The sequence below is a fragment of the Podarcis tiliguerta genome (assembly GCF_965153285.1).
Source record: "Podarcis tiliguerta genome assembly, chromosome: 6".
Classification (NCBI taxonomy): domain Eukaryota; kingdom Metazoa; phylum Chordata; class Lepidosauria; order Squamata; family Lacertidae; genus Podarcis; species Podarcis tiliguerta.
In genome coordinates this window covers 7,374,219-7,390,787 of record NC_139539.1, presented here as the reverse complement: position 1 = coordinate 7,390,787, position 16,569 = coordinate 7,374,219, and the positions used below count along the sequence as shown (strand labels likewise).

General features: G+C 44.9%; 1 protein-coding gene across 6 annotated transcripts in view; it reads right to left on the bottom strand.

The window, feature by feature from the left end:
* Positions 1 to 16,569, bottom strand: part of MYT1 (myelin transcription factor 1) — a 171,376-nt gene that overhangs the window by 77,762 nt on the left and 77,045 nt on the right. For all 6 annotated transcript variants that reach the window (XM_083447275.1, XM_083447274.1, XM_083447276.1 and 3 more), the window contains exons 3-4: positions 9,328 to 9,382; positions 6,703 to 6,733 (exon numbers count right to left, since the gene is read on the bottom strand). In XM_083447275.1, the coding sequence (XP_083303401.1) occupies positions 6,703 to 6,733; positions 9,328 to 9,382 (86 nt within the window). The remainder of the gene's footprint in view (positions 1 to 6,702; positions 6,734 to 9,327; positions 9,383 to 16,569) is intronic.

Sequence of the window (16,569 nt, the reverse complement as noted above, 5' to 3'; positions counted from 1 at the left end):
CCCAGACACACTAAAAGTAGCTGGACCCTGGGACCCTGAGCTTCTGGGTGATATCAGCTGTGGCTCACCTGAATTAAAAGCTTATGTTTGTGGCTGCTTTGAAGAAGAGGGAGGCAAGTCTGAAGTCTACTGCATGCTTGAAGAATGGTGAATTTGAGCCTCTGTCACATGTTCAACAGAATGACCTGGTTCTCACATAACACTAAGACATGCTTTGTTTAGCAAACCATGAGTTCAGAACATAACTCAGGCCAATAACCCATCTAGTCCAGCATGGTTTAGCATTATGTGTAAACGAGGGCACTGCGTATACCATGGGTAGGCAAACTAAGACCTGGAGGCCAGATCCGGCCCAATTGCCTTCTAAATCCGGTCCGTGGACAATCCGGGAACCAGCATGTTTTTACATGAGTAGAATGTGTGCTTTTATTTAAAAGGCATCTCTGGGTTATTTGTGGGGCATAGGAATTCGTTCATTTTTTTCTCCCTTCAAAATATAGTTCGGCCCCCCAGAAGGTCTGAGGGACAGTGGACTGGCCCCCTGCTGAAAAAGTTTGCTGACCCCTGGCGTATACAAATGGGGATCACATCTGCTTGCTGCTGCTGACCGTGCACATCTGGCTGAAGTTTGCATGCTCCCAGTACGTTTCCAAGCACAATTCAAAGTGCTGGTGTTGACCTTTAAATCCCTAAACAGCCTCCGTCCTGTATGCCTGAAGGAGCATCTCCACCCCCATCATTCTGCCCGGACGCTGAGGTCTAGCGCCGAGGGCCTTCTGGTGGTTCCCTCATTGCGAGAAGCAAAGCTACAGGGAATCAGGCACAGGGCCTTCTCGGTAGTGGCGCCAGCCCTGTGGAACGCCCTCCCATCAGATGTCAAAGCGATAAATAACTACCTGACATTTAGAAGACATCTGAAGGCAGCCCTTTTCAGGGAAGTTTTTAATCTGTGATATTTTACTGTATTTTTTGTTTCTATGGAAGCTGCCCAGAGTACTAATAATATATTATTATTATTATTATTATTATTATTAAACTGTACATTTATAGGCATTGTCCACACAGTCATTCAACTTGCCTATTTAAGGTGCAGTTGCATGGACAAAGGCAACATACATACAGTAAGTACATGCATTGGTAATTTGGGACCTTGCATGTATGATGGGGGCAGCAGCTGTGATCCCGCTTTTTCTGTAAGTGCTTCCAGTGGAACAAGCAAAAGGGGCTTTTGTTTCACTACATTGTGACTTGAACTGAATGGACAAAAGCAGGTGGAAAAAACCCTGATTTTTATTTTCATACAAAGTCTCTAGGGTTTCCTGTGGTCTTTGGGGAATGAATTAAGTCTTGCATTGGGGAGCTGAAGGAACGAGGGCAGGCTATGCTCCACAGGGCCCAATCCCAACTTTCTCTCCCCATAACCACTTCATCCTCCCGTAGGGGAGAGCACCTGAGTCTGGGCTCCAGTGCAAAAATAGTAAGTCCATTTGGAAGGCACCTGGGAAAGAGGGCAATAGTTTTGCATTGGTGATCAACTAGAGTAGGGCTTGGAGGCAGGTTCACAGCTAAATTTCCTGGCTAGGCAGAGCTGCTCCATTTCCAGGCCTGGCTTCCAAGAAATGAATGGAAAATTTTCTCATAACCCGTAGGAATGTCTGCAAGCTGAATGTCTGTAGGGGGTTTCATGGCCCCGAAGTTTCACGTTGTACCTTCATCTGTGTATTTGTTTTCTACAAATCAAGCACTGTTCTAAGTCTAAGAACAATATCTCATTCTTCCCGTGAACCTGTTCAAGCTACCAGTGAAAAGGCATTTGCATTGTTGAACTACTGTTTTGCACCCAACTTGGGCATGATTGTGGCTGGAGATCTTATTTAAAAAAAGATCACCAGGTTTTGCCACTCTCTAGGACAGGAACCACCTCCGTGCTCCCAATACACATGCAGTTGTGTCTCCATAAAAAGAAACCTATTCTGTCCATCGTAGGGGAGCCTTCAAAAATGGCACTTTGCTTAGTCTTCCCCAAGACCTTGGGATTCAACCCCCCTCATTCTGCTGCAGGACTAGAACATCTTCCTCCTTGTCCTGGAAGGGCACTCACATCCATCACCCATTGGATATTTCTCCCTTGCTTCTTGGAACACCGCTAATTTCTTTTCCCATGGCCTCCTCTCCTTTTGTCATGCAGGCGCAGCCTGGGCTTCAATTAGTCGATTAATCGTCCAGTTAATCAGGCAATTAGAGGACAGCTGCAGAGATGGCTGTGTGCAGGCCCTCCGAGCTGCCCCTTAAATATGTCGCCAGCTTCAATTACCACCTCCACTCATGTGTTCAGCAATAAAACGTAGGCAAGTGGTACGCCTGCCGCTCTCTAACCCAGTATCTTGAGAGAGAAACAGCAGGCTCTCAGAGCAGAAACACCCTAGGAAGCTGGGTCACGTAAGGTCCAATTACTCTTTGATGCAAGAAGCGTTCTAATCAAAAGGGGAGAGGAAAGACAGCCTGTGTCATTTGTGCTGTGCTTACGGAGCTCTTCTCACTTGAACCTTCGCACTCGGTGTGCTTCTAATAGTGCTCGGTGGCTTTGTGAGCCTATAATTTGTATGCTCTCGAGTTCAGGTCTGTGTTAAGTTCTTCAAGGGCTGCTTCTGTTTCTCCCGAGCTGCCCCTGGCGAGGGCGGGTAATGCTATCGAGCACCAAACAATTCAGCCTCAGGTTATGAGAGGCTAATACTCAGATGAGCAGTTGGCCAACTGAACAGCGAGGAAGAGGCGACAGTTTTCCCTTGGGGCAGGCTGGGGGATAGCAGAGCTTGGCATCCTTTATCCACCAAGGCCTTTTCTTGTGCCCCTCCTGCTTCAGAAATTAAAGCTGCTCAATGCATGATCAGCTTGAGGAGCACAGAAAGAATATAGAAGCGTAGGAAGCTGCCCTAAACTGACTAGTCCACCTAGAATTGTAGAGTTGGAAGGGACTATGAGGACAAAGCCGTCTTAGTGGTGTGCTGCGCCAGGACGCCAGCCTCTCAAGGGCACCCCAGCAAGTGGGGAACCTGTGTGGCTTTGCAGGCTCCTCCCCTTTTCCTGCACACCCGCCAGCTTAGCCCTGCCAACCACAAGGCTGGTGGGCACCCAGCTTCCCTTCCAAGCCTCTGCGAGATCGCTCTCGTCCCGAGGAGGCTTGGGAGGGGCACAACTTCACTCCCAAGCCTCTGTGGGGATCGCTCTCCTGCAGCAGCATGGGAGAGAGTTGCTTCCCCCCCCTCCGATGGCTGGCAGTGCGCAGCTATGGCCACCCCAACACTATCTGTTCGGGGAAGTTTTTAATATGTGACGCTGTACTGTTTTTAACACTTGATTGGGAGCCGCCCAGAGTGGCTGGGGAAACTCAGCCAGATGGGCGGGGTATAAATAATAAATTATTATTATTATTATTATTATTATTATTATTATTATTATTATCCATGGTAATTTAGGGGCACTGGGCAGATATTTGCACCCTGGCGCTGCATCTGCTAAAGACGGCCCTGTATGAGGGTCACCTAGTCCAACTCCATGCAATGAAGAAATCTTTTGCCCAACGTGGGGCTCAAACCCACAACCCTGAGATTATGAGTCTCCTGCTCTACCGACTGAGCCATCCCAGGTCAACCTAGCTCTGTATTGTCTGCACTGCCTGGCAGTGGCTCTCCAGGTATGATGGGGGAACCCAAACCCACACAGCAGTGGCGGCAACAACAACAAGACAACTGTTTAATACAAGGGTCACATCCACTACATACCTCTGAACCACACTGAAAGCACATGGCTTCCCACAAATAATCCTGGGAAGCGTTGGTTGCTAAGAGTGCTGGGAACTGTAGCTTAGTCAGGGGGTAAACTACGGTTCATGGGATCCTTTGGGAGAAGCCATCTGCTTTAAATGTAGGTTTGCTGTGAGTGTCAACAAAGTCTCCCTAGTGGTGACTTCTAAAGGTGGCACAGGCCGCAGAGCTTTTGCTTAAAAGCAGCATTCTCATCCGTGTAATATGAAGACTGAGTCAGATCATTGGTTGAGCTATCTCAGTCCACATATTCCCATATGCTAGTTTTGTATAATTGTTTGCTTGCTTCTACCAGCTTTTGTGCAAAGTATACTCAGTCCAGACTTTCCCCTCTTCACCTTTGCTTTTGATAGTGATGTAAAATTAGGACACTATCCAGTCAAACACCTTTAAACCCCACCGATTTCAGTGGGACAGCAGAGATTATGCATACATCTCTCCAGCTGAAATCAATTGGACTTGCCACATAGAAAAAGGGATGAGACAAGGCTGTCCCCTTTCTCCACTGTTGTTTATTATGACATTGGAAATACTGTTTCAGAATATAAGGAGACATAAGGAAATTAAAGGTATTGAGGTGGGATGTAGAGTCTATAAATTAAGGGCATTTGCTGACAATGTGGTGTTGACAGTAGAACAACCTTTGGAGAGCATTCCCAAAGCATTAGAAGAGATAAAAAGGTTTGGAGAAGATAAAATAAACTCAGATAAAACCAAAATGTTGGTTAAAAACATGGATGAGCAGTCAAAAATTGTTTTAGAAAGGATGTCTGGTTTAAAAATAGGCAAAAAAGTTAAGTTTTGGGGGAATTTGGCTGACAGTAAGGAATCTCAACCTATTTGAAAATAATTATATTAAATTGTGGAAAGAGGTTAAGAAAAGAGCTGGAGATATGGGGGAGAATGAAACTCTCCCTGTTAGGTAGAATTTCAGCCATTAAAATGAACATACACCCTAGGATGCTGTTTTTATTCCAGTCAATTCCTATTGTAAATAAGTCAAACTGCTTCAAAGAATGGAAATAAAATATCTCTAAAATTATCTGGCAGGGTGAAAGCCAAGAATTAAACATAAAATACTGATTGATGCAAAAGAAAAAGGATGCTTTGTACTGCCAGATCTGCAGTTGTATTATGAGGCATCTTGTTTGTGTTGGTTAAAAGAATTGATTGTATTGGACAATGTAGACAGTTTAGATTTAGAAGGCCAAGATTTAAAATTCGGCTGACATGTATGTCTTTGATATGGGAAGGCTAAAATTTATAAGAGTTTCATGAACCACATTCTTAGAATCTGTATAGAGTCTGGGAGAAATATAAGAATCTGCTGGAAATAAAAACACCTTTATGGCTATCTCCTATCGAGGCAATTACAATTAAGAGGGTTAATATGGATAGACATGGGCGACCTACAGGGAACTGCTGGATTTTACAGGGGGAGAACCCGAACTGAAACCAATGGAAAATGTAAGGAGCCAAGTTACGGATCGGCTACAATATCACTGGATATACAATATGTTTCAATTAGAATTTAAAAATGGATTTTTGGACCAAAGCTCACAATTTTATAAAATAAGGATAAACTTCTGTCTAAAATGTGTAAATTTTTATTAGAATGGGAAACAAAAGATGAGCTTGTGAAAGCTTCAACGACACACTGGGCAATAGATATAGGACACAATATAGTTTTCAGCCCCTGGGGTGGAAAAGTGACTTGAAATTTACTGCACGTTACTCACTGAAAGAGAATTAAAAATGATCCCTAGATGGTATTTAACTCTGAGTAGGTTGGCTTAGATCTATCTAACAGAATCAGATACGTGTTGGAAGTGTAAAGAAGTCGAGGGAACCTTTTTTTTCATATGTGGTGGACATATGAAAAGGTAAAAGTATATTGGGAAATGGTTTGAAAAAAATGAGTTGGAAAAAAATGTTTAAAACCAGAGTTCTTTTTACTGGGAATAACCCAGACAGAAATCCCTAGATGTCAGAAAAGTTTATTTATGTATGCAACAACTGTGGCACATGTTTTGTTAGCCCAAAAATGGAAAGTGAGTGAGGTCCCAACTAAAGAGGATTGGCAACTTAAGTTGTCAGAATTTGCAGATTTAACACATAGAATAAGAGAGCAAGAAGAACATATATTTAAAGAAGATTGGAAAGCATTTATTGACTATACGGAAAATAACTGTACACAGCTGAAAACGCTGGCAGCATTAAGATAAATTCAGCAGTGTAAATAATATTTGATTGATGTAAAAGTGGAAAACTGATCTGAATGGTTACAGTAAAATGTGCCGGAATGTATGATATGTAAAATGAAGAAGGGAAGTCACTGGATATTTTAAAGTTTGTAAAATGTTTATTCTGAAATGTAAAATTGAAAACTTAATAAAAATTCTTATATTAAAAAGAAATCGATTGGACTGAAAAGCATTGATGGTTAGATCTTTATTTGTCAGTGGATGCAAATGAGCATCCTTGGCATTGTTTTAGTTTGAAGTCATAATTTGTTTCTTTTGCTGTATATTTGTGTGTGTGTGTGTGTACATAGTCAACACGTACCCCTTAAAATCCCAGTTGGTTGATCTCCTATTTAAAAAGTGGCAGCCTGTTGTTTTCCCTGACCAAATGAAAGTTGCCTTCAAGCAACACCACGTGATGATGAGTGGCATTTGTGAGAGACCTATCCCACACCAGAGACGGCTGAATTTCCATATCAGCTCACATCACCTCAGACACAATAATTCTCAAGGGGGGAACAACGCACACATTTGGCTCAGAGTCATGTATAAATAATAAAATCATTGTTGTTAATTGGGTGAAATACACACACATGTGAATCATCCCTGAGTTGCTGAGAAGAAAATTTCCTTACCTCACCTCCTGGCCAATGAGTTCTGTAGGCACTGTGGAGAAAGACGGAGAAGAAGAAAAGGAAAACAAAGCAGAAAAAAGAAAAGTCACACAAGATGTCACCCTTCTGGCAATTTCTACAGGTGGAACTAGCCACCGAAAACAACACCCCCGTTATATGAAACCACCTTATACTGAATCAGACCATTGATCCATCTAGTTTAGTATTCTTTGACCCAGGATCTCCAGATTTTCTTGGACTATAACTTTCAACACCCCTAGCCAAAGACCAGGAATGCTGGGAGTTGCAATCGAAGAACATATGGAGACCCAATATTGAAGAACCCTGATCTAACCAGTATTGTCTACCCTTAGTGCATTCTGTCTATCACCTATGCGTGGCTAGTCTAATTAAATCGGCATAATTCCCACCGACTCCATTTTATGACCATTAACTCCTTCAGACTTCAGGGCTTTAATACCATGCCCTACACCCCACCCCAGTTTCTCACCTCCCTCTATTTTTAAACATCTAGTCTCAAGAACAGTTCCGGGCAACACAATAACTTGCTGATGACCTGGACACTGTGGTTGGCTCTAAAAAAGTATGAACCTACTAGGGCTTTTGGATTTCCTGCCATAACAGACCAACGTGGCTGTCAACAGTTTTTTTTTTTTGTGATTAGAAGCATGGCTCCAAAATCTCAGTCTGAGAACCTTCCCATCATTTGTTACTTGATTAATTCCAATGGGAGGTGCAAGAAATGGAACCCAGGACCTTCTGCTTGCATCGCACGGGCTCTACATTTCCTCCCCTGTTATATGTAGGGTCACTTATCTCATGCCCCAATAGCATAATGCTCCCTGTCATTGGCTGCTTGTGTGTGTGTGTACAAAAATGTGATGATACCACGATACAGCTAAGTTATCCTACATATTATGGAGGAGACCTTACACTGGGATCAAGACTTACAGCTGGCTTTTGAGGAGCATTTCTTGCAATTACAGTACAGAGACTGCTAACTTGCTCAGTTAGCCAACTCTTCCCTCCTGTGAGAGTCCCGTGATGATTGACCCCATGCTCCTATATAAAAAGGTAAAGAACCCCTGGACAGTTAAGGCCAGTCAAAGGCGACTATGGTGTTGCGTTGCTCATTTTGCTTTCAGGCTGAGGGAGCCGGCCTTTGTCCACAGAGAGCTTTCTGAGTCATGTGGCCAACATGACTAAACCAGTTTTGGCACAACAGAAGACCATGACGGAAACCAGAGTGCATGGAAACACTGTTTACCTTCCTGCTGGAGAGGTACCTATTTATCTACTTGCACTACCGTGCTTTCGAACTGCTAGGTTGGCAGGAGCTGGGACAGAGCAATGGGAGCTCACCCCATTGCAGGGATTTGAACTGCCGACCTTCTGATTGGGAAGCCCAAGAGGCTCAGTGGTTTAGACCACAGTGCCACCCATGTCCCTTTGTGCCATGCTGCTATAGCGCATCATGGGAAGGAAGCTTTCCTCTCCCTGTGATTCCCTTGCGCTGCTCAGTTGACTGAGGAACAGCTGAGGGGTGAAAATGAGTCTGGCCTGCAAAAAAATATACTCTTTTCCTGGAGCCCCCCTCCCCCCCCCACTGTTCAGCTGATCAGTGCAAGGATGTGTTGTGGGCTACATAAAATTAGGCAGTGGGTCAGAAGCATGAGGTCGACTTCTGAACTAGAGATAGTGGAGAAAGGCATGGTTTTTAGAGACTATGCATACTGACTTGAGAATGCGCACATTGCCTGAAAAATGTACAGAATGCAGGCTAGTTTTGCACATTCCCCAAAGCCTACTGGGGATTATGAGCAATGACTGGATAATGTATAAAATTCAGTCAATATATGCATAATCTCCAAGACCTCTTCGAGATTGTGTGCATTGACTGGGAAACGTGTACAGTTAAGGACAGATTATGTGCACATTCTCCATGAGGCCTGGTGAATGTGTACAATGGCTGGTTATTATGCACATATACCACTCAGTTGATATTCTCCCTAATGTACACACTCACAATGAACAATTCACTCAGAAATGAGAAACCAATTAATTTGCCCAAGGCAATGATGTGGCACCCCCGTTTTATTTGCCAGAATTTCTTCCCTCTGCCAGGTGAAATACACGAAGGCATTTTTGCTTTCAAAGTCAGAAAATAAATAGCAATCAGGCCTCAAATTATCAAGTCATTTGTCTTCAAATTCCCACCGCATCAGCCTTGTTTGCTTCTGCAACATGCATAGTCTCTCTCTGGCTTTCTCAGATGTATGACTTCAAAGCCTCCGGCCGAGCACATGTGATAAAAGTGATCTGAAGCTATCAAGATTTCTATGAAGCAAAGCATGCGAGGCTGTTTTTTAAAAGAAGGGAGAGGGAAGGGAGAGGGGAAATCAGAATGTGGATTGAAAATGTTTTGAGTGTCCCTGTGAGTCACTCTCTGAAGAGATCTCATGGGAAAAGTTGAGGAGGATATGTGTGTGCAGCGTTTAAACACACACACACAGAGAGAAAAAGATCAAGATTGTTGGCCTCAGAGACAGAAGTATTTTGATGAACCACACAGAGCCACAGAGCCAGGTTTAACTGCCAGAGCGCATAATTCCACAAAGTGCTCACCTCTGATTGCCTTTGATCGTGTACGTGCTCGCTTATCGTCATTCTCTAAACTCATCTGGAATCAAACAACAACAGAATTAACATTTTATTTAATGAAAACAATTTGCAATCAAAGCTAATGTGCCCCTGGAAACCAGGAGCTTGGATTGCACAAAGGCAAGCGGAAAAGATCTAAGACACGAGCTGTCTGGGAAACTGCCTCCATTCATGGCTGATAAACAAGAAGACCACCACTTGGGCAGAACGTCACAGGAGCAAAGCAGTGGCTCAGTTTGGCACACGAGGGTGGGGGGGACGGCTTTACATGGCAAGCCATAAGTGTGAACAGGGTTACCATGATGTTCTGGTTGTCTCAACCATAGTGTCACAAACTGGGGTGAGGTGGGACAAACTTGCATCCACTAGACTACATTTTGAGATGTTTCGGCATCTGTTTCCTTCTGGACCTTTTGCTGTACAGTGGTACCTCGGGTTACATACGCTTCAGGTTACATAGGCTTCAGGTTACAGACTCTGCTAACCCAGAAATAGTGCTTCAGGTCCAGAACGTTGCTTCAGGATGAGAACAGAAATTGTGCTCCGGTGGTGCGGCAGCAGCAGGAGGCCCCATTAGCTAAAGTGGTGCTTCAGGTTAAGAACAGTTTTAGGTTAATTGCGGACCTCCAGAACGAATTAAGTACTTAACCCGAGGTACCACTGTATAAGCTTTGCGTCTATTTTCTTGCATATGCTCTCACAGAGATGCAGATTAGAAACCAAAAAAGCAAACCAAACAAAATAATGTTCTGGTTATGGAGACAAGATGCAGTAACCATGTAAGTTCAGGATGTGATAGATAATGCCAACTCAAATAAAATCTACCAGGCTGGGGGGAAAATGATTGTGTGAATGAGTCATCGCACTCCCCTTGACAGAAATTTCACTGGGTTTCTTTGAAAGAACATTTGCTTTGGTTCTCTCTGTTCAGCTATTAAAGTGTGGGCCAGAAAAGTGATAGCACACTTTCACATTTTCTGCAGACCTTTAGAGAGCAGACAATTAAGGTTGCACAGAGTGAAATTTTACCGAGAGAGGCCGATCCATTCAAATATCCTCTCTAATTTTGGGACATCAAACATGATGCTCAGCAAGGAACAGCATCATGAATAAATAATATTTGTAACTTCCAAGTGCTGGGAGTACATTTATTAATTAAGCATAACTATATCGCAGTGTGCAGTTCAGGAGTCTAGAGCCACGTTTTCTGGGGCAGCTGACGGTTGGTTATGTTACACAGACATCACAAAATCTCAGAAACTATTAGCATATTCACTGTAAGGTCACATAGATCTATCTACTAGCTGAAATGCAGGCCCAACTTGGAACCAATAAGATATTTTACCATCTTTCGGTCTCCACCCCCAGCCCCAAGACAACTCATACCGAAAGAAATCCTGACAAATGGCTGTCAACAGAAAGCTGCAGTGAATTTACTCTCCAAATATACAGATTATTCACCAAATATTTGATATATGCCTTTGACACCCAAAGATTTAATTTCAACACTTGGTGTTTGACTTTGATATTTGATTTCAATATTATTTCTGTGAGTCAACAATAACTTCTGTGAGTTAAAGAGGGAGATTCCATCTTGAAAGCATGGAAGTGAGACTTCCTGTCAGAAGGAGGGTGAGAACAAGACTTCACCCACCAGGACAATGGACCTTTGACCGTATTTGAGAACAGATGCGTGATGCAATTTTGCATTTGATAGTTGACAGATCTCACACTTCACGCCTGCAAAATCAAAACAAGCAAGGAACGCCAACAAATAACCAAGAAAACTCACCCAAATTTTGAAGGCCGGGGTAAAAAATTGCAGTCAAAAAGCATATTTGAATTTCAGATTCGAAGGTCAACATTTGAAAAGTTCAGAATATTTGCAAAGCTTGGTTGAATAGGTTAAGCATAGCTATTTGCGAGGACACTCCTGAGAACTCATATTATTATTACTCTGGTCAGATGCAGTACTTACCTGATAGCTTAGCTAACCTTGTCATGAAACACTCCATTGCTATAGCTGTATGATTTGACACATCTGGAGTGTGTGTGTGTGTGTGTGTGTGTAGAACACAAGAATCTGCCTTCTATCAAGTCATACAATTGGTTCCTTTAGCTCAGTATAGTCTTTTCCAACCTTGGGTCTCCAGATGTTTTTGGACTACAACTCCCATCATCCCTAGCTAGCAAGACCAATGGTCAGGGATGATGGGATTGGCAGTCCAAATCCAGCCAGAGACCCCGGGTTGAAACACTGGTCTACACCGACTGGCAGCTGTTCTCCATCATTTCAGGCAGGAATCTACCCATGGGTGTAGCCAGGATTAATGGGGGGGGGGGCAGGCTTTATGCTGGGGGACGGGACAGAACCGAGTTACCTGCAATGCAACTGGCCAGTTAGTTAAGTATTTTTTATTTATTTACTTTATTGGGGGGGGGGGGGTGGCAGCTGCCCTCCTGGCTACAGCCAGGATTCTACCTTGAGATGCTACAGATTGAAATTGGGACCTTCTTGGCCCAGAGCAGGCACTCTACCACTGAACTGGAGTGCCTGGAGGTGGTTGGAGGATGGATGGCAGCTAACAGATTGAGGTTGAATCCTGACAAGACAGAAGTACTGTTTTGGGGGGACAGGGTGTGGGCGGGTGTGGGGGATTCCCTGGTCCTGAATGGGGTAACTGTGCCCCTGAAGGACCAGGTGCGCAGCCTGGGAGTCATTTTGGACTCACAGCTGTCCATGGAGGCGCAGGTTAATTCTGTGTCCAGGGCAGCTGTCTACCAGCTCCACCTGGTACGCAGGCTAAGACCCTACCTGCCTGCGGACTGTCTCACCAGAGTGGTGCATGCTCTAGTTATCTCCCGCTTGGACTACTGCAATGCCCTCTACGTGGGGCTACCTTTGAAGGTGACCCGGAAACTGCAATTAATCCAGAATGCGGCAGCTAGACTGGTGACTGGGAGTGGCCGGCGGGACCACATAACACTAGTTCTGAGAGATCTGCATTGGCTCCCAGTACGTTTCCGAGCACAATTCAAAGTGTTGGTGCTGACCTTTAAAGCCCTAAACGGCCTCGGTCCTGTATACCTGAAGGAGCGTCTCCACCCCCATCGTTCAGCCCGGACACTGAGATCCAGCGCTGAGGGCTTTCTGGCGGTTCCCTGTAAGTAAAGTTACAGGGAACCAGACAGAAGGCCTTCTCAGTAGTGGCGCCCACCCTGTGGAACACCCTCCCTTCAGATGTGAAGGAAATAAGTAGCTATCCTATCTTTAAAAGACATCTGAAGGCAGCCCTGTTCAGGGAAGTTTTTAATATTTAATGCTGTATTGCTTTTTTACTTGATTGGGAGCCACCCAGAGTGGCTGGGGAAACTCAGCCAGATGGGTGGGGTATAAATAATAAATTATTATTATTATTATTATTATTAACTATGGCCCCCTGCCTCAGGAGGAAATGAAATTCCCCGGAGAAAAGAATGCCTAGAATAGATTGGGTTAGGTTGCCAAGAAAGGCTTTAGCACACACATCCTAGGCTCAACGTTTCATGGAAAGCATTGACCGGCTATCATAGGCCGGCAATATCCTTAGTATGATGGGAAGAAGCCAAAAGGGGGGGGGGGATGGAAGATGCCATGGAATGAAATTAAGGAGGAGGAGAGAAGGGGGGGGGGGATTTGTAGGGCCGAAGGCAGCAGCTGGAACACGAACTGCATCGAGCAGCACATGCTGTTTCCCTTCTCTGTCCCTTCGCTGGCAGAGTGTCGGACGCAAACAAAGCGTACTGCTTTCTCATTGGCAAAGAGTCATGAGTACACGCCAGTTGCCAGACACGTGCTGTGATCTGTTGTTCTTCAATGAAGGAGGGAGGTGGAAGGAGGCTGCTCTTAAATGTGGGCTTCTTTGGATTGCACGGCGCAGAATTAAAACTGGTTTGATTCCCCCTCCTTGGAAACTCCTGGGCGCTGCAAGTCTGTCTGCAGGAAGGCCTAGGGGGTCTCGAACAGAGCTGCCCCCAGCAAGCTACAACCCCCAGCCTTCTTTGGACGAAGCCATGATGTTTAAACCGGTATTAAACGGGTACCAGTCTGCAGTGTGGCTCTGCAGCCAGAGTTCCTCACCCCCCGCATATTCCTTTTCCCCCTGCGCTCTTCTCCTGAGCTGGGCAATGGAAGGTTGCTCCTCGCCAGGAGTTGTTCCGAGTTGTTTTGTTTAAAATGCTGAAGGATGACAAAAGCGCCCTGAAGTCTCGTCTGTGAACCGAATATCTCAGATGGAATTTCCATGCATATTATTTCCCCTTGCAGTAATGTAGCGCTAACGTACAATGATTTATACTGTGTGATTTGCTGGAGGGGGCCACTGGAAGGGGGGAGGGGAGGGGAAAGAAATAAAAAAAGGGGGGTAATTTATGCATCCTGTCATCCACGCTCTTGCCGCCCCATCGCCTTATGAGCCTCGTGTTTATTACAACCTTCCCAATAACCCAAGAAGACAATTACTATAATTTCTATTTTTAAAGCCTTGATTCCCTCCGGACCGATGGCTCACATTTAAAGTGCGGAGAGGAGCAGGTGTCAAAAGGACTTCATTACATTTACGAGCCTTTCAAATATGCCGTTCCTGGTGTTCGCCAGAGTTAATGCCTTCCGATGCACGCCTCACAATAGAATTAATATTTTTGATTGCTGGACGGCTGTGTGTGTTTTTGCTGAAATGAAATCTAGCGTGGCTCTCTCTCTCTCTCTCTCCCTCCCTCCCCCCACCCCTCACTTTTATTTTGTCACTTTTCCCAGGGAAATTGGCAAACGTTCTGCTGGTTTTCAAGCATGCCTTAGCAATTTGGGTTCCATGCAGATAAATTATTTTTGTTTGAAAAGAAACGAAAAAGGGGGGGGAAATACCATCCTGAAAACAGAAAAGGTTGCAGAAAACACAATGGGGGCTGCATGCTGACTATGGATGCCTCTTGATGAACAACAGCAGCTGTGACTTTCTTCTTTCGCTTTTCTACATCACCTTTCCCCATTCGTAATTTAGAAACGATGAAAGGAAACAACCACTAAGAAAGCACTTATTCCCTTGGCCCCTCGGAAAGAAAAGGAGAGAGACAGTATTTGTCTCTGTGTGTGGAGGGGGACAGCTTGCATTTAGATTCCCAACGTTTTTGTGATGGCGCAGAAGGTAGCTAAATCTTTTCTGCCGTGAGTGATTTGAGATGGCTTCCCCGCTTGTAGGGTGTGCCCCTGAGCCGTCCGCAACTTTTCAAGGAACCTCCTTAGTTCCAATCTTTCGCAAGGGAATAACTTTTATCTTATTTTTATCTTATTTCCCCCCGTCTTTCTTGCTCACCAATTACTGCAGCTGTACTCATGCAACTATGGGACGCGGGTGGTGCTGTGGGTTAAACCACAGAGCCTAGGACTTGCCGATCTGAAGGTTGGTGGTTTGAATCCCCGCAACGGGGTGAGCTCCCGTTGCTCGGTCCCTGCTCCTGCCAACCTAGCAGTTCAAAAGCACATCAAAATGCAAATAGATAAATAGGTACCCCTCCAGTGGGAAGGTAAACGGCATTTCTGTGCGCTGCTCTGGTTCGCCAGAAGCGGCTTAGTCATGCTGGCCACATGACCCGGAAGCTGTACGCTGGCTCGCTTGGCCAATAAAGCGAGATAAGCGCCACAACCCAGAGTCGGCCACGACTGGACCTTGAGATCTTTGTTGAATCTAATATTAATAATAAGGTTACGGCATATAAAAATGCAATTGAAATGGGGGGGGGGGAAGCAAACCCCCACCCCACCAAAAAACAACAACCATATCCCAATAAATATCACATATGCTGTCCTGTAATATGATACATAACAGGAGAGCAATTTTCCTGCATGCTTCAACCAAAGTGCTACCTTGGAAACCTCTACAGTGGTACCTCTGGATACGAATGGGATCCGTTCTGGAGCCCTGTTCGCATCCTGAAGCGAACGCAACCCACGTCTGCGCTTGTGCGGGTTGCGATTCGCCACTTCCACGCATGCATGTGATGTCATTTTGACCGTCTGCGCATGTGTGGAAGCGGCGAAACCCGGAAGTGACATGTTCCGTTACTTCTGGGTCACCGTGGAGCGCAACCCGAAAGCGCTCAACCTGAAGCAACTTCAACCCGAGGTATGACTGTATTCCCTATGTTTAGGGAAGTTGTTAATGACTGATGTTTTAATGTATTTTTAATCTTTTGTTGGAAGCCACCCAGAGTGGCTGGGGAAACCCAGCCAGATGGGTGGGATAGAAATAATAACAAAAATAAATAAATAAATAAATAAATAAATAAATAAATAAATAATCAATCTATTGGCCACCAAATGGTAGGGAAAGATTTCCTACTTCAGGGGGTAGCTAGTGTGCTGCCTTCTTGAACTTCAACTTCCCTCATCCTAGGTCAGCCTAGCCAATGGTCAGGGATGACGGAAGTTGTAGAGGGAGAAAGAACTCCGGCTCCGAAGTCTGCCTCTTGGTTGTGCAGAGCCCAGGGGAACAAAACAGGGACCAGTGGAAGCAGGAAGACTACTAGCTTTAAATGTATGCCTTTGCAAAAGCACTGCCTGTGTTTTGCTCTGTAGCTGGTACATCAAGTAGCTCCAAGCTACACATTTTTTAGACATCTCCGAATTCTCCCCCGCCTCCATTTTTTCCCTTTAGGGCCCTCCCAGCTGCTCTGTTTAAGTTCTCCTGACATCCCACCCATCCCAAGTCTCATTCGCAGCTGAATTAACTAGGAGTTTGCTGTTTCAACTTATGCCCTTCCTCTTCCCTGGCTGCATCTCTTACACTTCCGTAGACTAAGCAACAAACATGGCATCCCCAGCTTTACATCTTTGGAGAATTTCTCTTGACATTTCTTTTTGTGTGTGTGTGTGCACCAGAGATTGCTGTTCTCGCCTCCAAAGGCCCCCAAATTAAAAATTACCGCTGTGTAATAAACAGCCTAACGAAGCCGGGTTGTCACTTTTCATTTGCAGAAATGAAGGGCGCAAATGAAACATTTAACTACGTGTGACCAGGAGAGCTTTTGCTCTGTTGCGAGGGAAGCGGATTGGAAAACCTGCTACATGGCGTTGTGCCTGACATTATAATGCTTCCATCGTCTCAATTTGTGGGGCTGGCATTCAAGCGCAAGGCTGCTGAGGCACAATAATGCGCAGTCTTCTGGCGC